The following is a 27,832-nucleotide window of genomic DNA, read 5'->3' as shown; positions in this document are numbered from 1 at the left end:
GGCTCGGACCACCTCTCCCCCCTCCTCCGCCCGGGACGGCCCCGGCGCGGCACCCCCACTCCCCCTCCTCGGAGGGGACGGTGGCGGTGCCGCCTGCCGCGACGGAGGCTCCCGCCCCCGGCAGCTCCGGGGAAAGGCGGCCGTAGCTGAAGCCAGAACTATTTAGGGAGCAAATACAGTCTCCACTGGGCCAAGTTCTGCACTGCTGGAAGATAAGGTCTGAGTCTTACCAAAAAACTATTTTCATTCACTATCATTCCTTTTGCTTTTTGGTGTACTTGTGTAAGCCAAATCTTGAAATGGATATAATAATTAACTCTGTATCAAAACACCACATTAACTGATGCAATCCAACATCCTGAAAATGAAATTACAGGGAGCCACCTGCAAACAGTCTTCTCTGTAATTGAATTCATCCTCCAGGCACAATCTTTTATCTAGGGCATCTGAGAGGTGCATCTTTGACTCATGGAAAAACCTGCGGTGTGGCACTGCACTGTGCTGCCTTTGTCTGCAAGAGCGGAGCGGAACGCTTGGGACTCCCACCTTTCTTTCCTAATACAAACTGTCTCCCTTTGAAAACCTCTTCCTGCCTGCTGGAGCCAGCATTCTTCATCGCGTATGCACTAGCTTCTCAGACAGCATGCAGAAGTGCCTCTTTTGCACTGAGGGTAACACGATCAAAAACCGCTCACTAGTGTAAGTGATTGACCATTATGCGCCAAATTTAAACAGACTAATTTCTGTGTCCGCTATGACAGTGATCTATCAGAAATACTGGGTTTATCAGCATGATCATGTTAGTACATCTATGTAATTACTGGTTGCTTAGTGCTACTGAAGACCAGTATTGGTCATGTTGACCATCGGGCCTCTACTGGCAAGGGCTACTCACCATCAGCAAGAAATCTGATGCACCCTAGCAGCAAGTGGCTTCAGACACTTCTGCGCTCCTAGGAAGTCCCAAGTGAAAGCAACACGAGCATATGTAAGTAATGATGCAAAACCACGTAACGCTCATTAGAAATCCACTCAAAAGCAAGAAAGGAGCAATCATTTCTACAGAGATTCTCAAGTTCCATAAATTTCCATTGTTGAGTAGAAAAATAACAACTGAAAATACTTTAAGTAATAATTACTGAAAATACTGAAAAGAATTAGTTTATAAAGCTCCCGTATGACTTAAGGAAAGTGGCAAAGATGCAGAAACTTCTACTCCATTACACTGTGTATAAAATAACATCCCTATAAAAATGGGAATGTATGCAAAGGGTGAGAGAGAGGCTAAAATCCAAAAAACATTTGAGAACGTGGACTCCAGCACATTCGAAGAGTTTCCATTAAAAGACGCTCTCTTATACTGCCCAGTCATGGGCAGAACTCCCCTATATCAAAGATGCTGTACCTACATGTCATACAACACGCACACAAGAAAGTTTAGTTCAATTTTATTTTCCACTGTAACAGTTTTCAAATGATACATCATGCAGTCTGCCAGTGTATCCATCCGTGTCCGATAGAATTTTGGAACAAAGATAAAAGACTTATCTCCAAGGGACGGGGGAAGAAGGGTTCAGAACTGCTAGTAAGAGTTTAATACATTTCAGCATCATTTGATGCAATGGCAAAAAATTTCCCCTTGTTACCACCAAAATGTGTCCACAATTTATTTTTTCCTAAAATGAACACTACTGTAAAGATACATAGAGCCCAGAGAATACACATCTGCAGTACACGTTACACACTTTACAAACTAGACATGTATAATTCTACAGAATGCTTCAACCCCCATATTTCTCCCACAATGAAACGTGTTTCAGTGACAAGATTGTGAGAGCAAGACACAAACTTGTGGAGTGGTGTTCCATCCTGTACAGCAGATGTTGTCCAAGGCATTTTGCAATTCACACAGTCACATTAGAGGTGAACATCAAAGCAAGGGTAGATTAAGATTATCCTGTTAGAAGTTTTAGGAAATGAAAAAAATAAACTAATTGATACCTACTTTGTTTTCACAAGGTTTTCTCCTCTAAACCTCATGGTCTCCTCCAGTAATGGAAATCTGATTAGGCCTATCCCTTTGGGACCTGCACACCCATTTGGTTTAACTACTGACTTACTCAAATTAAACAATTTTAAGCTAAAAATAACTTCCAACCAATATTTCCAAGCCTTATTTATCCTTTTTTTCAGGCAAATGTGAATCTTAATTTATTACGCTTTATAAAATGAAGTTTAAAAGTTACTTAAAAGGTTCTGTAAGCAGAAATTATTGTAGTACAGTTTGTGATTTATTTTGATTTTAAATATGTTCAGGATAATCCACTCTCACCCTTGCAGAGTAAAGTACAAACTTAAAAATATGTCAGCCAAGACCTTTCAAGGTTTAAAAAAACAAAACAAAAAACCTTGCTTTGAAGAAAAACAAGTCAATGAAATAGGAATTCAAGGACAAACACAAGATATTTGAACTAATTCAATAAAAGAAGCTCAAGTGAGCAGGAAATAGTTGTTAATTACTAGCAAAAACAACAATAGGCATTTTATTTCTATCTTAAGTAAGTTTTCCATTTGTGAACAGTGTTTCCAACCAATTTTTTCCCATGCATGACATTAAATGTGTGATTTAATTTACACTGTATAAATCAACTTTAAAATTAAGTCTAGAATAAATATAAGACAACATTCAAAGAGCAAAGAAAGAAAAAGTAAGATAGCATCAAGTAGTGGAAAATAGCAAAAGACAGGTTTTTTAACTCTGCAGAGCAGATGTGTGGTTTTCATTTCTGCATATAAAATGTGTAAGACTTAAAAATGGTAGAAAAGTTGAATATACATTATGCAATACAGACTTAAATTGCCTAGTTAAAATAGGCTTATAAAATAAGAATCTATAAGGAGAGTAAGTGTAATTGACAGTTAATTATTTCCAATTCAGTAAATATCTTCTGTGTTCCTTTGAGGACTTCAGCATAATAGATCTTTTCAACATTTCAGTCATAGAAAGTTCTCTTACAGTCTTGAGGTAAAAGTTAGCTTGGAGAAACATTATTTTGGCTAGTTGAACTGACTGGCTGATCAGCACTAGCACAACTAAGATGTCAAAGCTAACTTTCTACTCAAGCTCAAGATAACTGTCTAAACTGTCAGACGTTAATGATGATGATATGGGGAACTCATGAAATTTTTTAAGCTAATGCTGCATTTAAAACACAATTCTATAATAAACTTTGAATTCAGCTTACCAAACAAAAGTTTATAGTCTTGTTCTATTTTCATTGTACAAGGAAACAATACAAAATCTTTGACAGTAACAGTTTGGTGTTCTTCAAGATAACTGTTTTAGAACCAAAACAAGAGGCTAATTATTTAGTTCATAATAGAAATTTCAGCCATGAACAGCTGATTAGATAGTACAGAGTAGTTTTAAATTAGCAATTTTACTGAAGATTGCATATGGCAAGTTCACAGTTCATTTTTCTGGCAGTGCACATGCACATAAAGAAAAATATAAAATTTCAGAAGATACAAAATAAATTAAATACATGCAACTTTGCAACTTCATTAAATATGTTTAGCAAAATGCTCCCCAAAATAGTGCAACATTAAAAAAAAAAAGTTAAATTAATTCTAACTTACTTGGCAACAACTGAGAGCTCCTAAATAATTTCAGTAGAAAAAAAATCTAAAGTCAATTCACAATCTTTCAATTAAAAGATTTCAATTAAATTAAAAGATTAAATACTTTTATGTCTACTAAGAGAGAGACATGCTCAGAAATAAAACAATTAATCTCAAATTAAATAAGAGCAAACAGCTGCCGAACAAGACTAGAGGGATATACTCGGCTGAAACCTTCCTGAAATCCACACTTCTTTAAGACACAGATTGCATAATATGCACATTTGAAAATGAGGATATGCATGTGTGACACAAAAGCAGTAGGCACACGTTAGGGCAGTAACTTCAGCCAGCAAACACTAAGTTTTCTCAGAATGATTCCAGTGCCCTCTTGCTGAGGAGATGAAAACTTTATATCTGGCACTAAAGAGAGATCCAAGAAAGGCAAGTGGTCTCATCATTTACTCAATGAGCATAAATATACCTTCCATAAGACAACTTGCATATTATAACTTGACAATACGCAAGCAATAAATACATTCTTTTCTCCTTACAATACGCTCTTCCCTTCTGAACACATATATTCCTAAATTCGGTCTGCAAAGGACAGCTTGAGTATAACACCCTCACCTCCTTCTGGACCCTCTGTAGATAAATTTTTGTTAAGGTAGGGTCTCAGACTGTTCACTCATGCACCTGAACTGCGGTGTGAACAGATCAGGGCCTGCCCAAGGCATGCGGGAAGGGGAAAGGGGGGGATGCTTGTCAGCTTTTCAGGGACAAGATCTCTGCAGCATTCTGAAAGCTTTCAAAATTTCATTGAGAACAATGCTTACAAACACATGGCTAGCCATCAAATTCCAGGAAAACCCACCACTGTAGGGAGAACTACAAGCAGATCAGATCTTAATTTTAAAATACGTCACACAGATATATTCATGTAACTACCAAACTTCAAAAACCTAGATCTATACTAACAGATTTCTCTGCATCCCATTTGATCTTTACCAGGTACTGCAACAGAGTTTTTTTGTTTTTTTGTTTTTTTTTTTTTGTTCTTCTTCAATACAGTTCAAAGATTTTACCAGGATATTACAAATGGTTCTTTGGGGAAATTTACTTCTGAAAATGTAAGCAGTAAAATTAAACCATATAGCAGCACATTTTCATCCCCTAAAAATATAAAATAATATGTATATTATACAGAAAATCAGTCATGACAGAGCACAATCACCTGCCTTTGATGGCACTTGGTCATTGGATAATTAATTCTTTGATGCCAGAAGTTGGGATTTACGGATGCAACAGAGTACTTCAAAAAGCATCAATCTGAGTGTAGAAGCCCCAACCTAACCAGCGCCAAGAGCCAAATGCAGTCAGTGAAATATTCCGAATGGCAGACTTCCTATTGTTATTTAGATGATTAGGTTAAATACATTGTACAAGTATTTGTAGAAGAGTTGAGCTGAACACTTCTGTACACCTGGAGATCCTACGAAGCTCAAAATATCTGGGACCAGTGCATTGCTGATGGCTGTAGGAAGCGCGTGATGAATAGAACGTGGATCAGGTTGAAGAAGAAAAAGAAACTAGCGACTTAATGACATGTTCTTAACATGCTAAGTGGAACTGACCTGTCAAAAGAGAGTAAGAAAAGGTAATAATAATTAGTGGATGTTTTAGATTACAAAGCAGATATACAACATGGCAAATAAATACCTACACTTCACAGAAACTCGATATGCAGCAGCTAAATAGCTGCAGTAACAGCAGTGAAACTAGATTCAAGTATAGCACATTTTTAATGTTTTCCTGACCCTGACATGAAATCAGGGTCTCAGTTACTAAGTTTTGGAGGAAAATTGTCAGATTTATCTTTAAAGTTACCAGCCCACAAACTGGCATATGCATCTTCAGAAAGGGATATGCAACATTAAACAGCTGTAAATAGCGTTGTATATAGAATATGAATAAGGAACATAGCTGCATTTGAGTTGTCAAATATATTATAAAATGAAAGGAATAATAATTATGAAAACACCACCACACACACACAAACCCAAAGCAATCATTTTGTTCCATATGTTTCCTGACAGAGAGATGCTTTCCTGAAGTGCATATATCTCTGCATTCATATTTACAGACATCTTCTCCACTAAAATAATAAGTCCTTCCAGAAGCAAAGTTCAAGGTAGTTTACCAAGTACAAAAGAGATTTAAAGTTGATTATAAAACATTTGAAAAACAGACTTTTAAAGAATATTTTTAACTAAACATTTCTCATTAGCTATATGAACAGCAACACTAGACAATTTCCAGCAGTCCTTTCCAACCTCAACTATATTGTGATTCTGTAACACATGAGTAACTTTGAATTTGCTTAGTATTTTTCTTAAAACTAGTTTAATTAGCTAATACAAAAATCAGCATCACAAAAATAGCAAAGTTTTGCGCTATTACACATTTTTTTAAATTTTCTTATATTATTATTTAAAACAGAACTTGTTGATATCCAGGATCAAGTTTAAAAAAAAAAAGATGCAATGCAGTCAGTGTTTTTTAACTTTAAGTTGACGCTGAATTAATGCTGGGATTTGTAGTTAGCTCCTAGTTGTCATCCTCATTAACACCTAAGGAAACCAGGATGGCTATTAACTCATGCATCTTATTGACTAGCTTAACTATAGCCTGGCTAGATTAAATATTCATCTTGCTCAAGGATGGGGAGGTGCTAGGATAAAGGCACATAGAGAGGAGCGTGCTTACACAGTGCATGTATTTCATGCCTATAGATCCCAGTGAAAGGTGCTTTAATAATTTCAGTAGACCATGATGGAACGCTAGTGCTACTGTTAGCATATCTTCATTTCAATTCTTTCCTTCTCTTTCAAAATAAGGTGTCAGACAAATCTGAGCAAATGTTAAAAGGACAGGATAGGCAGATAACAAGCTTCCTTGAGATCTGGAACATGGACATACACACGTCATCAACATAGTTGGTTTTCCAAGTCTGCTCTTGCTCTGTCTGTCCAATGTTTCCAAGCAGCAGCTGAGCATACCCAGTGTGCCAGTCTTCTTACAGGTCTATCGGTAGCGGGAGAGCATCTTGCAGGCTGCAGCTCAGTAATTTAGAAAGGTGTTGCAAAAACGGACATAGCAAACCTCTAAGTTTGGATAATGCACGTGAAATGCTCTCTGACAAACTGTCTCAAGTGTTTGATGGTATCATCCATACGTTGCCTTTCTTCATCCTTAGCTGCCCCAGAGCTGTTATTGTCCCTGTGGGGTGAGGCAGGGCGGAGGGGATGTGGAGAAAGTCTGTGAAATCAGGAGCTGCAGAAGTACAGCACCACTGTGGCTCACCTATCCATTAGTAAAGTGACAAAGAGGAGCGTGTCCTCTAGATTCTGAGCAGGAATTCTGAGCAGGTCATTTTATATGTATTTAAAGGCAAGTTCAAAATGAGCTGATTTATACTAACACAAATCTGACCACCTCTTTTAAGCATGAAAATAATTCAACATAGATTTGTACCACTTAATCTGCTTTTGCTCCTTATTCACTACAATCTGACAGTTACTATCTAGCACACTGGGACATTCAAGTTCTCAGACCCTGCATTTATGCTTATTTACCTTTCTAAAACTTATTACGACTATAGGTTTTAATAATTTAGAAAAAAATAATATAAAACCAGATTGCATAGTGGTTTTGATAATTTTGTGCACTACTTGGCCTAAACTTTGTGGGGCAGAATGAAAAGCAGAAAGTGAAAGCAATTTGTCTAACTAAAGACAAATACATACTGTTACTTTTGCTTTTTTTTTCCCCAGATGTTATTTGAAAAACAAAAACTGCAATATTAACCTTTTCAAAACCTGCATTTAGTTACCTGTCAAAATTATTCCCAGATATAGTTTTACATATGACAGTATGTAACTCAGTCCTCTAATTAATCAGCAAAGACAGACATTCATCCACATTATGTGATCTGCAGCTATGGAGAACTGAGAATTGTACTTTTTGTTAGTATACTTCTCCCTATAAATTTCAAAAATTTGTAAAAAATCTAATAAAAATAGCTGAATATATTTTTAGTGTAACAGAACAGACTGGATTGTGACAGCTGACTCAGAACTGTGTTACAGAAATACACATTTAGAAATCCCCAAGGCCATCTCCATGAAACCCTGGCATAATTTCAGCTACAGGGTCATAGCAATACTAGTGCCATCTTCTCATAGAAATATACCACAACCAATGTCAAACAGCACTTGTACTGCAGCAGTTAGCTCATTAGCTGCGCCAGCGTAAACTTCCTTTTTCATCATTTCAGAGTATCTAGTTTTGGTATATCCCCCAGATAACAATTTCATTGCAGCTGTATTTGTGAAAATTTCTGCAATGTGGAGGCAGTGAATAACTACCTCTTGGGGATTTTACAGGCACTTCTTGGCCTGAGTCTTTCGAGACTTCTGTTTAAGCCAGCTACCAGCAATTTACAATTTTATGACTCCATTTTATTGATGCCCACATTTCTTTCTTTCCTGTCTACTGCTGTTATTCATCAAATGCTAAGTTCTTTAGGGTAGAAATCATCATCTTACTGCACGCACGCTGCACCTAGGCCATATGGCCGCAACTGGGCAAACTCTGAACTTTGTCCAGGTTAGTTTTGTAGGCTTGCACAGGTTTGCAGAAGAAATTTTACCAGTGACCTTAGTAAAAACAGCAAAAGCAGTACTGGCTGTTATCAATGGAATAGTCTGCTGTGGTTAATAAGTAATAATCACTGATCAGTTTAATGGCAATAAATGGCCATCATGTTTACTGTGAAACAATGAATGAACCTAAGGTAAATTTCTCCTGATCATAGTGTATTTTTTTCATTCCAGAGATAGGGTATGTTACCTGACAGCAAACAGTGATCTAGAAATCCCTTCCCCCCCCCCCCCCCCCCACTGCTGTTAAATGTTAAACATAAAGGAAAGTTCTGTTCTATTTTTTTGCTCTGTTTCTTGTTCAAAAGAACGCGTAAGACCACTCAACTATGTTACGAAAATAATCTCTATAAAAGTTGCCCTGCAAAAGTAGTATGTTTACTAACACTCTTACTAAAGGCCCCTGGGCTTGTATCCAAAAAGCTCAAAATTCAGATCACTACGATATGCCTAAAAATCATTTGGCAGCCAAATATTTGCAATTTGCAAACAATTTCCTTAACTGAAGGACCAAAACTGTTTGAGAACTGACTTTCTTTAATCACTGCCCATTCTTAATTTACTATATTCTTCAATGCATCTTTCTAGATTTGTGCAAAAATTAAGTTAACTGAGGTTAAAAACAAAATTATAAAGCCTAAGATGTGGTTCTCTGAAGTAGCAATAAGGGCACGACATTTAGGATTAGCCTTAATGACTTCACTATCAAAGAAATACACCTTACACCCCTTGTCGCTATTGCCAGCGACAGTACTTCTCTGAAGGTCTCCAGTGAGAAATTAAACAGGCTGTCTTATTAATGAACATTGGAGCCAAAACACATTTCCAAAAGTTAGACGTGAGAATCAAGCTGTTTTATCTTTCAAAAACTCAACTGACAGCTGGGTGTTAGACTGATTGTCCAGCAAGAGAGAAATTAGACTGATAAAAGCAAGAGAGGAACATTAGGATTAACTAAGAAAATTAAAGCCAACACAAGCTACAACTTTTGCTGAACAGCAAAACACACTTGCCTTATCACCCAAGAATTCAAGTAGGAAAATTTTGATTAATAGACTTGGGGACGTTTCAGTATGACTTGTTGCTTTATAATGGCAGCTGACACTTGGCAACTTCCCTAGGAGATATGGAGATTTTGCTCTTACAAGCCACTATTTCCAGTCATTCCCTGCCCTCCCCATACACACACTTTTTTTAATGGCTTCATTCCACCTGTCGTGCTTTCATTTGGTTTTCATAATTTTTCCTCTGATTTTCTCAGAAACCATCAATCCCTAAGCTTAGCCAGTTTCTTCTAGGATCTTCCTCCTTTTTCCCCTCACTCCCTTCATCTCTGAACTGGTCAGCAACATGCTCCAAGAGGTATCTGAATCTGCTCATCCTCCACTGTCCTCAAATATAAAGCTCTGCATCTGAAACCATTTGACACATGTATGTCTTAAGATGCTAATAAAGGGCAGTCAAAAGTCCTATCTTGTTTTATGGCCATCTGGTTTTAGTTTTTATTTTGTTAATAACTTTTATTAAAATCTACAGTTGTTTGCTTGACACATGCCTATACCTAATGTGTGGCCTGTTTGATTCTGACAGTTTTATTTTCATAGTAGATGGTGTCGTAAAGGCACACATAGCTTTCTTCCAAAGAGCAGTTACACAGTTTGAAATAGTTTACATGCCTTTATCGTACTCTTTTCCCTTTGCTCTTTCATAGGGATGAGAAGGCAAAGAAGTAGATCGACACAGGTTATCTTGCCTATGAGACCAAAAAGCAAGTTTCGGTTAAGGATGAACTAATGCACAAGATCACTCAGCAAAGGCTTACTCTCATTCATCCACAGGAAAAATATGTTGCTTGTAGCTACAGGGCTCACTGAAAACACAATCAACAGAACCAATCCACACAACACAATGAAAGTTTGAATGCAATGTGATAGATGGTTTGCGTACATGCATGACATGAAACATTCTCAGAAAAGAACAAGAAAAAACACCTAAGAATGCAGAATGCCTAGAGGAAATCACATACTATCAGAAAAGAGTCATAAAATGAAATTAATCCTTGGGAAGAGAAAAAGGCCAGACTTGGAGGGAGAAATTAGCACTCCACTGGCCGCGTTTCACGGCCTCTTGCTAACTAGCATCCAACTCTTCGTATGTTGTAACAAGGCAAATAAACCAAGGTATCATCTAAAATAACAACAGAGGTAAAATAGCTCAGAAATAATGAGCATTTAAAGAAATATATGGAAGGAGGGGTAAAGCAGTCTCATGGGAATATGCTGCTCATCTTTTCAGGATGAGATCTGGGCTTTGGGGAGACGCAAACCCTCAAGCCCCTTGCAATTACTGTAAAACATTTACACTTTTCAGCAAAGGAGTTGAACAAAGCAAAAGCTGTACAAAGCAAAAGAAACAAAAGTAAAGTTTGCCACGTTCTGACACTCAAGTCTGGAGCGCTCGGTGCTGCTGCGTGTCCTGGCCGACACGGCTGCCACGGGCCTGCGCTTCACAGGCAGGCGGGCGCTCGGGGGGGCAGGGAAGGGCGTAGCAGCCCCCCCGCCGGCTTGCCCTGCAGCTCTCCATGCTGAGCCCTCCAGGCTGTGCCTGTCCCACACTCCAGGGGAAAAAGGTAAAATGCCTTATGGACCTCAGGCCTCAACCAGTAAAATAAAGAAAGAAATAAAGTAATATAAATCACTGGTTCAGTAAGGATTCAGAAAGCAAGATTACACCATTATTTTACGTTCATTTTCACGCCTGATGTTAGTTTTATGCATTGAATTTTCTAAACTGAAACATGTCCTAGCTAACAAGCAAGTCTGCAAATTGTGAAGACTTCAAAATGCTTAAAATTGGGGGAATTTAGGTAGAGCCACATACAAGTCAGAGGTAGAATCATACCATAGGAAAAAAAAAATGCATGAAAAACTACTCTGCAGCACAACTGCAGGGAAGCAAAAGGAAAATGCAATCGAGTCTACCAAATATCCTGAGTTTTTACATACCCTATGGCTATATAGAAAACCAGCTCACCTGGAAAAACTGTCTTTTCTTTTTCTTTCCAATCTGTGCCATGAGTGACAGTACAGAAAAACTTCAGAGTACTAATGGAAGTGAAAATGCATAGTTTTCAGAAATTTTCCTTTTAAACCGTTTTTCAGTGAAACAAAACTATTAATTTAGAAAGGGTGAGTTTTGGCCAAGAAAACAGCTTCAGACATTCTGAGTAGCAGTGGAAACCCTTGAAATATTTCACTCATATTGTTAAACAAACAAGAAAATCTATTTCCTACTCAACACTAAAATCAGCCATCCATTACCTCCCTCACAGAGCTAGTCTCAATATAAGGCCCACGCTTAGGATTGTTTTTGTGTTCCCAGAGGTAAACTGCAGATTGTGCTTAAGACAGTGGTTCACAGCCATGATGCTTTCCCTTCTGGTTACTGCAGTTACAAGTGTTCAAGCTTCTGGCTACATTACTTGTGCCAGAAACCAAAGAAAATGAAAGGTTACTGAAGAACAGGTGCAGATTAAATGAAAGAGCTCTCCCCAAGATGCTCTGTTTGCCAGTTGCCTGGCACTAATTCCATCTTCATCTTGCCATAGGTTAGCTTTGGCTTCATCAAGAAGCAGATTGCCCTACTTCACTTCCTTCCATTTTACCTCAGGATCAAAAAGCTCTGCAGAGGGGTACAGAAGAGGCCTTCACAGAAGTGTACAATGCAGCAATTGGAAACAAAATTGTCCTGTTGTTTTCTTCTTCAGTGTGACCGTTGCCTCTTTGTACCAAAAGTGACTTACAGTAAGTCCTCCAAGGTGTGCACATGCTTGTGAAGAAACACGTTTACTGTACGGTTCCATCTCTCAAGTAGTATCTTACCCTGAAAGCATGAGGATTTGAACTTTTAATGCTTTTCATTTTGAACTGCGCCCAGGAGAAATCCTCACAACTTTGCAGGTACAGTCTGCCATAGGCAGCTCCTGCATTGGCACAGAAGTGGCTGGTGACTCTTGAACTAGATAGAGCTATCTCCTTGCACTGGATTATTTACTAGAATTCTCTATCCTCTGAGGACTATCACAAACAACAAGGAAACATATTCAGGTTATATGAAGTAGAAAAGAACAGTTTCAGAGGCAGCCTCTAGGAGCTCTCACTTTACCACATGAGTTTCACACCTTTATGTGCAAATTTCAGTACATATTTGCAATAGCATTTCGGTTTAATAAACAAGTCCAAAGTGATTAGAGTCATTAAAATGAAAAATTTCATCAGTAGCTTGCAAAATATTCTTTCTAATGAGGCACTCAAACTACTAGTTTTCACAGTTAAGCTGTCAGTAAGAAAGTATCCCACTAAAACTAGGGGGAAAAAAATACGGTGATCTTCTAAAAGTAAGTCTGAAATATAAGAAAACTGGGTGATCACTGGAAAACAGATAAATAAGTTACTTTGGTCTTACTTCTTGTTTATTTGGTGGTGTGATAGTAGCTGGAGTTTGACATCCCTCCCCCTCGGATGGCATGAACAGCCGTTGGAGAAGACGCTGGGTAATGACCAGGGCGGATGGGCTTGGCTGCAGAATAAAAATGGGAAACAAAACAAGACATTTAGTTTTCAAACAAAATTTGTACCTCACCTTCTCCTCCAGTACAAAGCCCAATGTTTCCAGAAAACGAACTGCGCACAGAACATTACACTCCCTCGCCCTGGCCGGCAAACAATCCGTTTGCCGCTCGTGGCTCTCATGCACCATCTCAGGCATTCTTCCTCTACAAAGATTATGGACTGTCTGTACAACATAGGGATGTAATGACTCATTTGGGGATCAGTCATGTACTTTTTATGTCCTATTTCCTTCCATGACTATTTATATCATTTTCCCAGAAAAAGCTGAGAAAGGCATTGATGGCTTTCCAGAAGAGGCAGCATAAGGCAGGAGACATTGTGCACTGCTTAGCTCCCTCTCAGGTTTTAAGGTACCAGTACAAAAGTATCACCATCCAAAACATTGTTCTTCTGCCTCAGGTCCATCCAGTCACTTTAAAAATTGCTACCTGAAAAACTACCTTAATTACTGATTGTATGCCCACATTCAGCTTGCACCACAGAGTCAGATATATCAAGCATCTGAGTTATACAGGAAAATACAATTACACAGCCCAAATTAAAGCATGGGGAAGAGTAAGCAGGAAGAGAGGAAGATACAAGGGCCAGAAAGGCAAGAAAAGAAAGAAGAGCCAAACAAGAGCGTGTGGCAGGGGAGGAAGGAAAAAAGGTGAGAGATTAAATTAAAGAGACAAGTTTTCAGGTCATTAGAAGGGCACACAAGACCCATTATGCCACTTATTCACCACGTTAAATAGCAGAGGGGCTTCAAATTTTAGGTGGGGCATATTCTATTAAAAAACTAAGTCTTGGAAGATTCTTGTACACCAGAGGAGAGGGACATCCAGTGGTTTGCCCTGAACAGCTGCTTTCAAAGCACGCTTCATTTAAAAAAAAAAAAAAAAAAAAAGAGCAAACAAGCCAACCGTGAAGTATGTGGGCAACCACTAACTCTTCTCTACGTCCTTACCAATTTGAGCGGAGTGTGCTCTCCGGGCCATGTTTTTGGCTCTTACAGCCTCCTTAATGCGATCTACCTCCTGCTGGTACCGTTTGCGATCTCGCATGGCGTTCTCCTTGGCCTCCTTCAGTGCACTCTCCAGGGCCTTAACTCTCTCTGCCGTAGCTCTAAGTCGTTTTTCCAGCTTAGGAAGCTCACAACGAAGATCTGCATTATCACGTACCAACTGCAGGAAACAAATTTCAAAAACAGCCTGTGAGAAACTATGAGAACGCCCTTTACCGTGGGGAGACAGAAAATGTCACTATTCCTTTTCACACCTTGTAGGCATTTACTGAAAATGAAATAAACATTTTATTTTTGTAGAAGTGACCGCAAAAAGCCTGTCAGAGTAATTTAGTTTTAACTATGCTGTTTATTTCTCCAGCTGAGGTACAATATTCAAATTAAATCCTACAGGAAGATCAAAGAATGACAGAAAGTTTATTCCATTAACCAAAATTTCACAGAACTTATTCTGAAGGGCAAGGGCTCCAGGACAAACCCTGCTGCTGAAGAACACTACTACAATATCAACTTCTCCAGAGTCCAAAAGCCACACAGAAACTCTGCATTTTTTCAGAATGCAGAAGTGTCCAGCACTTTGCAAATACCTGATCTTCTCATTATTTAAAAACTGCCTTGTTTAAACATAACGCTTATAGATAATACTAAACGCCATCAAAAATTCATCATTCCCAATGGTTATGGCACACTTGCCTACTAGTTTCCTATTCAAGCATAGGGGGAAAACCGGAAACATTGTGCATCTCAACCATCACTAAGTAGTATTTCATTTCTATGGAAATAGTTTTAAGGCCTGTAGCTACAAATGTGGTGATCATATGCAACTCTGAATTTAAGAACCTCCTAGATTAAATCTCAACCTAAACAAAATCTACCAATTGTCAGAATAACATCTAACTTTATCTTCAGCAATAGCCAAAAAGGAAGACTGACTTTTTTTGATAAATAAACCTCAAAGAGAATTGCATTTAGAAAAATCTAGTACAATCTGTACTGAACAGATGATATTGCTACTAGAAGGTAGAAGATGACTTTTCTGAGGGAGTGATTCTCCCTTTTCTGAAGTGAAAGGAAGAAAGTGGTTTAGCTACCTTATTAAAATACAGTAAAACAGCAGCACATAACAACATTCACACATTGTTTGACAATCAAAATGTCTTATATCTGCTAGTCCAGGCTGAGTGCCAGAAGAAAAGCAAGAACAAAGCTAAAAGAAAAATGTCACAGTATGCTGGTTCTGAAAGTGTTGAACATTTATCATCCTGCTCTTATTTTAAATCATAACTATTTGGTAGAATATCATATTCAGATCAAGTCTGATATCTCTTTTATCATCTAACTTTCTCATGAGAGATGAATGGTTTTGAGTAAACATATGCTTATGAGAGTTATGAAGTCCATATCTGGGGAAAAAACCAACAGGTTAAAAAAGGCATGAACTAAGTGCAAAATATGTAAAATGGAGAAAGGAAAAAATATTATTAACAAGTCTTGATTTCCACATTTAGAAACAAGGTCTTCAAACTATCTGTTAACCAGGAATATTAAAATACTGAACCTTAATGGACACTTGCCACAGTCTGGCAGTGCTTGCTTTTTTGGCACTGCTACGGGAATAAATAAAGCAAATCTTGGAAACCACTGTTATCTCACTAACAGCAATTTCAGAAAACTAATAGAGAACTTCATGTTACCATCCAAAAATGAAATCAGAAGCATCTTTTACTACTTTGTACACTGCATCTGAGAATGTGAGACATAGTTCAAAGATGAGGCGGATAGGGATTTACTTACTGGAAGAAGTAATCCAGTTTTTTTCTAATGAGGTGCTGCCCAGATATATGCACACACCATTCATACATATGCATTTTCAGTAAGCAGAGGGTAAGGAGCTTTCCTTAACCTACACCCAAAACGCTTACTTATCACACACTCCCTCCACCTCCCACTTGTTGGGTGGGCATATAAGGTGAAAGGCTCTCTACAGCCCTTGGTTGCTCCAAACAGCAAAACTTCAAAGGAAACAGAAACTATAAGAAACAGGGGAGGAGATGGAGATGAACACGCCTGGAACAGGCCAACCTCAGTGTTCCTTGCTGGTACCAGCCCTTATGCTGCACAGAGAACATTTATTTCTTTGCTTTCATATTCTGCTGATTGCTTTACCGATGTCAGCTCCTAGAATGCCTCTAAGCTGCTTTAGACACCAGGAGTCAAAGCCGGGGATATTACGATGCATGTAGAAACCAGGAGTCAATCAGTACACAGAACAAAGTGTTTGTGTTATATTGTATGCATTACACCAATACATTGACAGTTGTCAAAACTATTAGAGCCAATTTTCCTTGAGGGAAAAAAAATATATTTTTAAACACATAGATGTGAAGCAGGGGCAGTGGAAAGACCACCTCTGACACTAACTCTTATCCTAGGAATTTTAGTTGAGAACTGTAGACAATTTCTTTAGACAATAACTACAGGGTACCTTGAAGAATTATCTTCCTGAACATACAAAAAATATGAATTAAAATAAAAGGTAATTTGTCATAGTACAGGACAGTGATACAGTAAAAGATGTTCCTGTGGCTGGGTTTTCAGAAGCAACCATTATCATCAACAAAAAGGCACAATGGCTTTTGATTTAACACTATGTAGGCACTAGAAGGAAGAAAATGGAGCCCCTACCTGTTTGTGAACTTTTGTAAGCTGTTCCAGGTTGTTCTCAAGAAAGGAGATTTTCTGCTTCTGCGCAGCACTTCCACCTCCATCGTCACTGTCCAGTTCAACACTCTGCACAAACAAAGTTCCAGAATTACACAAAGCCATGCAGAAACACAACCAGAAGCTCAGACATTTTGTAATTTTAAGCTTCCCAAAGGCAGAAAACTTTTCCAGAACTCCAAATTAAAGAGAATTTATTTTACCTGTTGATTTCATATTTAGAGAGTCACATTCCCCTCTACATAGAAATAAACTCTCTTATGGAATAATTACGTGGAGATCCCGAATAGGAAAATCATAGATTTTGAAGGGGAAAAGCGTTTCCCTCTTTTCCAACTGGAGTACACTTGTCTGCCACCCATATCTCCAGATTGCAGCTCTGCTCCCTTGGCTCCTACCTGCCAGAGTCTCCTGTTTGAAACCCGTCAAGCCCCAGCCCCACGCTCCATGTTCCTGCAGCACGCGCTACCTCAGTCCTGTTTCAACCTTTTACATAGGAAGTACAAAAACTCTTCACCAAAGTTAGGCTAAAGAACTAAAAGGTGCTGTGAAGCCTTTCAGCGTTTATGTAACTTTGGATTCCTCAAACAGTTAAAGAACTTCCTCAACAGTTAAAAATACATGAAGATCTGCTGAGAAAGAGCAGACACTGCTCAGAGATTGTCTCAGAGATAGGCCAAACAATAATTGTGCCCAGGAAAATGCCGAGTAGTCAAAACATTCAGGGAAGTATATTTTAGTGCAAGTTTCTGGTGCATTCTGGTATCCATCATACCATCTCCCAGAATTCAGTAACTGAACTGAATTGGATCAGGCCATTTCACTTAATTACTAAGACTTTTCCTTAACAAATTAGGACCAAACAAGAGCTAAAGCTGGGATAAACATCAGAACTATCTTAATCTTATTACTCACTATTATTGAAAAAGACAGTATCCCATTTTGTAACAACATGCCCTAAAGGCTTCCGGTGACTCATGAGAATAGAGCAAACGAGCATAAAACTCTGGTTCAAAACAGTATATTCTGTTAAAAGGAAATTAAAGTAAAATTCAAACTTACTTTTTTAACTCGAGTGGTGAGGTCTTGAACAAACAGTTTGCGTAGGTTGTGGAGGGTCTGAAGTTCTCTTGCCTGGAATCAAGAGTAGAGAAAAACACCACAAAACAATAAGGCACAGTAGACGCTCTGGGGTAAAAACGCTCTTTAGACTTGAGTAGATATTATGACTTCAATGTGATTTACTTATAGAAGTGTACCTGCATGTACAAAAAAATGTCTGCCTTATGCATATCCATCGGCTGTTCAGGCAACCTACAGTTAACCAGTTTACAGAAAAGCTGCTAAAACTGCTGACCTAAATTACAAGCTCAGACATAACAGACATATTGTTCACCTTCCCAAAACCAGCAGAACCCATCACTGCAAAACAGTGTTGTCCATACGACACTTCCCATATTTGTTACACGTCCAGGTCAGCAGAAGCTTCCACAACAGCGCAGAAGACCACCACGCTGTGTTATGGCTCAAACAAACATGAGCTGGGAAACCAGGTACCTGACCTATGCACTAGCACACACTCTTCCTCACAGACCAACTCCCATACTTTCCAGGGCATTTTCATAAGCTATTTTAACCCACGCCAAACCTAGTTCCAGAAATGCGTCGACTGTGTTTTCAGGTGAGGAGAAACAACAGCAGAAAGCTGAAGTCTTGCAAATCAGCTGTGGCTATACATATCCAGCCAAGTGAAAAAGCTTGGGATTCACTGAATAACAATTTTATTGACCAGGCCTGTGCAGGCTTATTCAGTAGCTCCTTAGGATGTTGAAGGGCTTTCTAGGTTTTGGGAAAAAGCTAGGCTTTCATAGCTTTAGTTTTATCTACCTCTCTGGCTCAGCAAAATAACCACCCTATTCCACATTGGAGGTATGACAGCAGAAGTAGAAATCCTCCACCTATACTGAGAAGGACAGGAAAACGCCGAATCATTTGCAGAAAAGGAAACCATTTGGTTAAACAGTTTAATCTCATATTTCATAGACACCATACTGAACAGAATCAACCTCCTCCAGTTCGTAAAAGCAATCTCAGCTTTTCCAGCTTATTCTTATCTACTCTCACATACAGGAATTAATAAATTAATCACTTAACTACCACGAGGACTACAAGCTCTTGAACTCCTTTTTTTTTTTTTTTTAAATCTTTATCTCTCAAAAGCAAAACTGATCAAAAAAGAGACAGGACTGTAATAGGAACAGCAGAGAAGCTTTCTTAATGGACTAAAAAATGACGAGAAACCACGCATTATGAGCACAGCTTATTTAAGCTTATTTATCTACAAACAATTCTGTATTCAGAAGACGGGGGCCATTCTCATACAAGCACAGCTGGGAAACAGAAGCCTCCCAGAGAGCTCCGGTTCAGGTGCGCTGTCCGAGCAGGTCTCCGAACCTCAACTCCCTCCCACAGGCCCCCTTGGTTTTGCTTCAGGAGAAGAATCCAAGACAGCCCCTTTGCTCACCAGCCCAGCAGGGGGAAGAGGACACGTCAAAGCCAGATCAGCACCTGTGGCCCTACAGACACTATTCTCCATCCCATCCTTATCACAAAGACAATCCAAATGACAGAACGCCTATAGAGGCTGATGCCTCCCTATACAAAGGTGTTGGGTGAGCCACCATTTTGCACATGTTTTCCTGTGATTTGTTATGCTTGATTTTTCTTTTTGCTTCAGTAATTATCAAAACACTAACAAAAGTGAATAAATTTTTGAATATAAGGTAGTTCAAAGATATTTATTTAAAAGGAGAAAAAAAAAAAAAAAAGGGACTGCAAACTGACTATATCACACTGCCTAACTGATTTCTAGCTGCCTTACTCATTCAGCATACAGGGCAAAAAAAAGCCTTCAGAACACATAAGCTACGTGAGCAGGTGAAGAATCCTGCTCACTTCAGAAAGCTACTTAAATTCCTACGAGGGAGAGATTTATTTAAACAGGGCTTACTTCTGGGGAAGCCATCAACACCTAAAGCTGGGGGGAGCAGAACTGTTCAGCTTCAGAATAAAAAAGAAAAAACAACAAACAGATTTTTGCAAGTGCTGAACTCCTACTGACCCTGAGGCCACTACAAGCTTAGTTTTTTGAAGTATCACATAGAGGAGAAAAGGCTGTTTTTGAGTGTACTGTTCTGCATACTTAATCAGTACGTCTTACAGTAACAGGTAATAAAAATTAAGGTTTAATAAAGATAATTTTTCCTCTCATACTAGTGAAGTCAATGCAGATACTAAACATAACTCACCATTCAGTTTTCAGTGTGGACTCTAAACTAACACAGACAGGAAAACTTCAGTCCAAAATTAGACTATCATATAGGAAATTCATAGAGGGTAGGAGAAAAATCAACTTGCATAGCTTTTTCACAGGTTGAAGCATCAACACATGACTTTAGCACATTATACTAGCAAAAAACAAAACCAAAAAGTTTATTAATAAACAGCTACATTCTTGATCAACTTTTGAGACCTTTGAGAAAGCCTGTATGATTTACAAAGACAAATGTAGCTTCCAGCAAGACTGTGCAGCAACAATTAAGGCTGAAGGCATCCATCAAAAGGAGTGTCTTTTTAAAACTGCCAGCAGAATATTATATTTCTTTATAAGCCATTACACTGGTCACGTTAGAGACGGGTATATATCATGTAGCTACACCATATTCAGTTCACTGGTTACTCCAGGTGAATTAAAAGAACAGGGACAGCAAAGCAAATAGTGCCAGTAGATTTAATAGTGATAGCTTATTCACATGAGGCAACAATATTTAGGTGAGATTTTAATATTTCATCTTAAATTATGAGGTTCAATTTCATAACTTAGTGAAACGCACAAATTTAGGCTATTCTAATATAAATTGGTCATTTTCTTGAGCACAGACACAAGTGTTTTGACAATTCATCAGTGATGAAGACTTTGGGGGGGGGGGGGGGAGGATCAATAACTTGTCATTAAGACATACCACAGTTTCCTCCAGCCCCTTCAGATCTTCTCTTGCTTGTTCCCTTTTATCATTCAGCAATCTAGAAAGATCACAATATTAAAAAAGTATTATTAATCAAAAGTATGAAAGTCATATGAGACAGAAAAATACCAATCAACATTTCAGCACAACATCTGCTGATTTGAGCAAACTGTACTTCTCTCTTTGCACCTCTAATTATTCTTTTGACTATCAACTGACATGCAGCTTTTTCACAACTAACAGCTGAGCCACTACGTCCGTTTTGGCAAGCATTTGTTTCCGCATATGAGTATTTTCTCTCTTATTTCCAGGAAAGGTGTTTTCCTCACACATCTAGCTCATTAGAAATAGAAATATCTTCTTTCTTGTTTGATTGTATTATGCGATAAGGAATGGAGGATTGATAAATTGCTACGATATTTCATTAAAACTGGAGCTCTTAAATACATATATAGGTATGTATATATCTTTCAGCAACTACCAAATCCACTAGTAAATAAGCCTGTGATGTAACCATATGGAGTAATTGGTAAGGATTTATTAACAGTGCATGTTGGCATTTTACCAAACTGATATTTTCAGTGTGAATATTTTGATACAAATGCTTCTCACCGGGCCGTCTCCTCTGACGCATTAAAAGACATTATATTCAAGGAACACCAAATGAGAGAATTGCTGACTTACATGAGCTTTTCCAATTTCATCTCTCTTTCCTGGTCCTCAATTTTTAATTTATCATAATCAGCAGTCAGTTTCTCTTGTTCCAGTTGCAGCTTCTGGTTCATACTAGAACGCAAAAGGAAGAAAGTCAACACAACTCAGTCCTGAACACCATAAACAAGTATAGGTAAACCTTCATACACAAAACTGGATTAAACAAAGAAAGTAAAGCTATAACTCCCCACTGAACGTTTCTGAAAGAAATTAAGCATGAAGAATCTGAACACGAATAACTTTTTTTTTTTTTTAAATATTAGGTAATTGAATACAGTCATCTGTATACTCTCCTCCCTTGTTTCTTCTATCTTAAAGGATAGAAACTGTTCTTGCAATTGTTCTGTTCTGCTTCCTCACATTTCTCATTTCTCTCTTATATGTCATCAACCACACTATGACAAAAGAATAAATACTACATAGAAATTGCCTAGATTTGATGGACGCTTGAAAAAAAAACTAAGAGCGTAGTAATAAAGATCTCAGTTTTCCAAGTGTATTCTACATAGCAAGTCTAGCAAGAGAGTTATTACAAGAATACTGAGCTAGTAACAGAGTTAGCATGAACACGTTTTGGGGTATCTGATTAACAGAAATACATTTCCATGTCAGGAGCACACACTAAGGTGAGAAAACGGGATACATCTGAGTCACCCAGACTCTCAGAAAGTCTGTGCCAGGACCCTCAAAACCTTTATGTTTTTTAGATCTATTTTCCTCTGAGATTCTATTATCTATCAACCTGTACATATAGTATTATATTTTTTTTACTATCTATCTAGAACTGTACAAGCTCCACAATAAAGAACTAGGCACTTTAATCCACAGTGCAAAATAGAGGGTTGGCTGTTGCATGCAAGAATATTAGTGTCTGTAAAACTCTGAAATCAAAAAGAACAGTCCTACAGTGTCACAGACCAGTAATGGCACAGGGAAAGAGACAAGGCAAGTGGACATACTCTCTGATTTCATCAATTATTTTCTGCTTCTCTTCAATTTCATCTCTCAGTCTGGACAGCTGCTTCTGATGGGCTTCCCTGTGACTTTCCATCTGCTGCTCCAGTGCCTTCTGCAGGTTACAAAAAACGAAGCCACACGCGAAACAGAAATCAAGTAACTCGCAGCTAAGCTTTCTCTTTATATATCAGCTAAACCAGCCTAACTTTTTGGATTTGAATGAAGTTTATCAAATCAAGTTAATTCATGAATCTGCTTGGTGCATCTTTTTATGATTACAAAACTGAGGCATCTACTCAGCTAAGCATTTGATTCACATACAGCTTTTAAGCCATGTAAGTAGACCTAATTCCTAATTTTGATTTCTTGCAAAAACTATAGCATGCAAAAATCAGCGGTTTTAGCATGTCAAGAGTTACGCTGTCCTTACCAGTCTCCTCTATTCCACCTGTTTATTCACCAAAAAGAAAAATCTGTCACTGGTGTATCTGTACACATAAGTAAAGCTCAAAACAAAAACAAACAAAATCCCCCAGAGAATTACTTATCCATAGCCTTGTTATTTAACTTCTAAGACTAGAAATAACTCGAGGAGTAGGAAAAACACATACCTCTTTAGATTGCTATTAAAAGATTTCACTTTTTACCCCCAACTGTAATAACTGCACAGCTGTTTTAATAACTTTGACGTTATATATTGGAGGAAAATATTTCTGAGGATGACATACCTCTATCACTCCCTTGTAAAATTTATTTTTCCTTTTGTGCAGTTGTATTCCCATCAGAAACACACTCACATATTATTGCCTAATATTTCTTACTCACATTCTATAAGAAAACAATATCAGAAAGCAGGTTTATATTTCGTTATTATTTCTAGGAGGAGATAGTCCAAGTTGTTACCTGGCCTCTTTTTTAATTAAATTTATGTACTTAAACTGCATTAACCCGAATGGCCTGATTCACTACTTAACTAATTAACTTCAGCAGAGTTCCACTGGCATACGGATACAGTAACAGAGGTGAAATAATATCATTTTTCAATCATACATAAACTGTTCCCAAATTTGGATGCAATATACTGGGTATTATATTTTGGTTCTCTGTTCATGGCGATTTGAGGAACCCAAACATCTTTGATTAAGTGCATGCTCCGCTGAACCCCTTCGCTCTTTGAGGTTGGCTCAGTTTACAGACTGTTCTCAGGAGACACAATCGCCTCAGATAGTCTGGCTATAGTTTCCTTTCTTCTTCCATAATCTGGTCACCAACCACAACACTAGCAAGTTCTCCAATTGCAAATTGGAAAGGTCATGCAATTATATGAGGTCAGGTTTTCTAACAGAAGTTGGCAATTCTGACAAAGTCTGAAAATGCTTCCGAAAGGGTACAACATGCATAAAGGAAGACAAAGTTACATCCTAATTGTCTGCTTAATGAACAGTCTCACCACGAAACGCACTATAAATTACAGCATGCAATACTACCTTCATTTCCTCTGCATCCTGAAGCCGGGTCAGATGTTCTTTTTCCTTATCCTTGAAGCTGACTTCATGCATTTTTTCTGTTTACAGTTTAAGAGAGCTGAGAATTAACCAAAAGAGCTCTAGAACATTCTACATCAAGATATTCAAAAGAAAGGGTTCCTTTTTTTTCAGGGGGTAGGGAGATGCAGCTTTGGAGGAACAGGAACAGCCATGGTTTTGCAGCATCCTGCATCCTAAACTTTTTCCTTTACTATCAGCTCGCACTTTTCTCAAACCAGTTAGCACCCTTCCTATTGGCTCGTCTCCTCATAACCCTACCTATGGCGACTCTCCTTGTTTGCTTTTGCTTTCTACTGGGAGACAGTGACCTCCAAAGCCAGATCATTCCTTGTGAATAGCGTAGGAAGATCAGAAGATAGAATAAAAAAAAAACCTCTCAGAACTCATGCAGGAGATGTTTAAACAAGATCTGTCACCACCTGCAACTCCTGGAGCCAGAGGAGGTCCCCTGCACAAAAGTCTAGAATAACATTAAGGCTACTAGGTCACATTGTAAAACAGGGGCTTAAAACCAGAAAAATTGCTTTTGAAATACATTTGCCACATAAAATCAGAAGAAAAAAAATTGCAATTCATGAAGTCTAGGCATCAGCCTGGATGCTATTCAGCATCTAGGAAAAAGATACTTTCTACTTGATCCTAAGGCAAGCAGCTTCCTCTTGAATGGAGCGTGGCATTTGCAAGGATCAAGATCCAGAGTAATAATTGTAATTAGACAAGAATCCAAGAGTGTTGCAGAACAGAGATTTACCAAGATCGTTTGACGCTGTTTTGCTGGCTTTTTCACATTTGCATTTCTGACAGCATTACAGCCTAAAAGTGAAGCTCATCACGTAGTTTTTGATTCTTTTGAAAAATTAAGTTTCTCTGGATTCTTTGAATGGACTAGGCTGAAAGGGTTAACCCTGTTTTTAATCTCAAATGTAACATACTACAAATACATGCACTGTGGTGAATATTCTGAATTGCAATTTCATGATTTCACTGCAAAATACTAAACAGAAAAATGCTCTAGGACTAGAAAGGAAATAGTTCAGTGCCTTGAACTTGCAGAATGAGGTCTTATATCTGTGCACTGTAATGTTTAGGGGTAGATAAATGAACTAAGATCTGGTCTGTTCAATCATATTTTTATGACATTGGGGTATGTTTATGATAAAGGAGAAGAACAGGATGAAATGTCAAACAGAGCAGTCCCTGGTGAACTGGATAAATGACACTTGGTTCTACACAGAATTTTCTAAGATACAGTTGGTAAAAGAAACGATGACCACAAGACTCAGCATTGTACCTTGAGCACGTAACTTGGCAAGTTCTTCATTAAGAGAGTCCTGTGATTCTTCCAGCTGCCTTCTCTTCTGCTCCATATTTTGCATATAGTCTGTAAGGGACTTGATCTTTGCTTCATGCTTTAAAAACATAGGGAATAGTAGTGAGAGGTAAGTACCACACCTTGTCACCTAAAAATTCAGGTGCCGTTCTACAGAAAGAAGGAAAAATTAGAAAGAGCTCATGACCAGGAAAAAAATATAGCCAAAAAAAAAAAAATCAGAGAAAAAGGTAACAGATCAAAACAGCCTACATTTTTCTAAAGGTCACAATAGTCCAAGACACACTGAACAGCAGAAGTCATAACTCCATAACACCATTGGAAATCTCCTGTTAGATGAGCATCAGGAGCATTCTAAAACCAACTAAACACTGGACTGGAATAAATTCCAAGGCAGCTTCCTGGATGCCTCACCCTGCATACACTATCAACTTTCACCAGGTGTCCTGATGAATTGTTTGGTAACATCCTTTTGAACTAGAAAGGGTTTTTTTTTTTTTTTTTTAAACATAGAAACACAGGAATGTCATATTAAAAACATCAGAAACCAAATTAGAAATTTTCAAATTTAGGTGTTAAATTATGATTCTGTTGAGGAATTATTACAGCCTCTTAATAACGCCACTGAGGGATTTGTGGTTCATTGTTCTTAAAACTCATGCCAGCAGAGAAGTTGAGACCTTTGAGTTAGTGTTACTTCTACACGCTGAAGATCAAACTTAGAGAGGTGTAATCCTTAGTAGGAATTAAGATTCCGGGCATTGAGTCCTCCAAGAAGGGAAGGGCACATGCCTAAACTGCATGCTTCTGGCAGCAAGTGTCCAGTAGATTTCTAAAGCTGACAAGAAATATGGTCATTCCACGCTTAGTTCCAGGTGTTCGGGCTCCAGAATGGAACCTCTTGGTACATTACACAGCAGCATGCACTACTTTAATGGGTCAGCTTAACACAGAAACTGCATAGCCCTGTTATACAGTACTGCCATTGCTAGCAACAGACCATAAGCTTTATACTGAGCTTGCAAGGCCTTAGGACTGAGGCTGGTAAGGCTTGCTCTGTCTGAATTTTTCCTGACCTGCCTGCAGCTTCATTTTACTTGGTTTAGTTGTAACAGATTTTTTTTTTCCCTAATGGACTAAGTGGCTATGGCTAATTTTTTTTTTTTCCCCCTAGCCACCACGTTTTTATGGCTAACATAACAACGTAGTATAGAGAAATACAGGCCTAGCATGATAACAAAGGCCTGCAGAAATGGAGATATAGGATGCAACATAAAGGCATACAGGCATGGGATGATAAGAGATGGGGCACAGACTTGGCACTGGAGACCCCATGTCTATAAACAACTCGGCAATGGCTAGTTAAAGAAACGCAGACCTGGACAAAACTAGTTTTAGGGGTAACAGAAAAAAGAAATGGTATCTAACATATATAAAAGGCACCACATATGTTGGTCATAACATAATAGTTGCAGACCAGTGAAGAAACAGCATGGTGTAAAAGCGTACTAGCAAACAAAAATGACCCCAAGTGGATCCTAGAGTGAGGAGCATTCTCAAAACTTCTCTTTTCTAGAGAAAAAGTTATTAACATAACTATCATATTCTTCGCAGCAAAGAACTCCAGATGCTAACAACTCACCATTAACACCCCCACCAGCACCACCAGAATGAAACAATCAACTTACGGAGCCAAAGGAGCAGGGGAAGGGTGAACACATCATCAGAAAAAAGGGCAGAAGCCACCCCCCCAGGTGGGAACACGTGTATAGCAATTTTAAATGTCTTCTTGTTAATGAAATTTTTTCTGCATAGAAGTTTTCTTTGTCTTTCTATAAGAATTTATCTGGACTAATAATGATTAGACTGTAAAAATTTCTATTATATTAACAATAAATTCTTGCCTTTATACCTAAAGCATGTTTTGTCTTCGCCCATAAAGAAGTTTTTGGGCATAACACCACCCCAGTTCTTCCCGGTTTTGAAGACAGATGGGTCTCAATGTGATCTTAGCTGCAGGACTTCCAAAACGCGAAGGCAAGGTGATCACAGGCTTAAGAGCATTTGTTTAGTTTTTTCACATTAGCATACAATGCAAACATTGTTAAGAAAGATTTGGCCTTGCAATCTCACCTCTTATATTACCTCTTTCCACAGCCTTGGATAAGACGTTCAAGTCTTAAACCTCCACCACTTTCCTTGTCTACAAATAGGTGCTGAGGACAATAGTTAGGTGATGTTTGTGAAAAGCTCTGAGCAGCGAAGAGCTCTAAAAACTGAGGAGCTTAGACTGTAGTCATACTGAAGTGTAAGAGGAAAAAAAAACCAACCCCAAATAGGCAGTCAGGCTGCCTTCCACTCACTCTTTCACTTGCTCAGCATAAGCCAGCACCGTGACTGAAAGAAGCTGTCCCACCAACCCACTGCCAAGTCACTTATTCCCAGCTCTATGCGCTTGCTCATCTTTTGCCAAAAGCAGCAGGCATACAGCTGCTTTGTGTCTCAAATCTTAATCTGCTTTACTGATGCAAGTTCCCAAGGAAAGGGAGAAGCACAGGA

General features: G+C 38.4%; 1 protein-coding gene across 1 annotated transcript in view; it reads right to left on the bottom strand.

The window, feature by feature from the left end:
• Positions 1-4,684: 4,684 nt before the first annotated feature.
• The window catches only part of KIF5C (kinesin family member 5C), an 89,834-nt gene continuing 66,686 nt past the window's right edge, over positions 4,685-27,832 (bottom strand). Inside the window, exons 17-26 of the mRNA XM_068949345.1 lie at positions 25,235-25,352; positions 23,884-23,960; positions 22,399-22,508; positions 21,410-21,511; positions 20,723-20,783; positions 17,763-17,834; positions 16,665-16,769; positions 13,923-14,139; positions 12,807-12,920; positions 4,685-5,255 (exon numbers count right to left, since the gene is read on the bottom strand). Coding sequence (XP_068805446.1) covers positions 12,814-12,920; positions 13,923-14,139; positions 16,665-16,769; positions 17,763-17,834; positions 20,723-20,783; positions 21,410-21,511; positions 22,399-22,508; positions 23,884-23,960; positions 25,235-25,352 — 969 coding nt within the window. The 3' untranslated portion in view covers positions 4,685-5,255; positions 12,807-12,813. The remainder of the gene's footprint in view (positions 5,256-12,806; positions 12,921-13,922; positions 14,140-16,664; positions 16,770-17,762; positions 17,835-20,722; positions 20,784-21,409; positions 21,512-22,398; positions 22,509-23,883; positions 23,961-25,234; positions 25,353-27,832) is intronic.

Source organism: Struthio camelus, chromosome 6 (assembly GCF_040807025.1).
Source record: "Struthio camelus isolate bStrCam1 chromosome 6, bStrCam1.hap1, whole genome shotgun sequence".
NCBI lineage: Eukaryota > Metazoa > Chordata > Aves > Struthioniformes > Struthionidae > Struthio > Struthio camelus.
The sequence above is the reverse complement of the archived record's forward strand: the minus strand, read 5'-3'. Positions and strand labels throughout refer to the sequence as shown.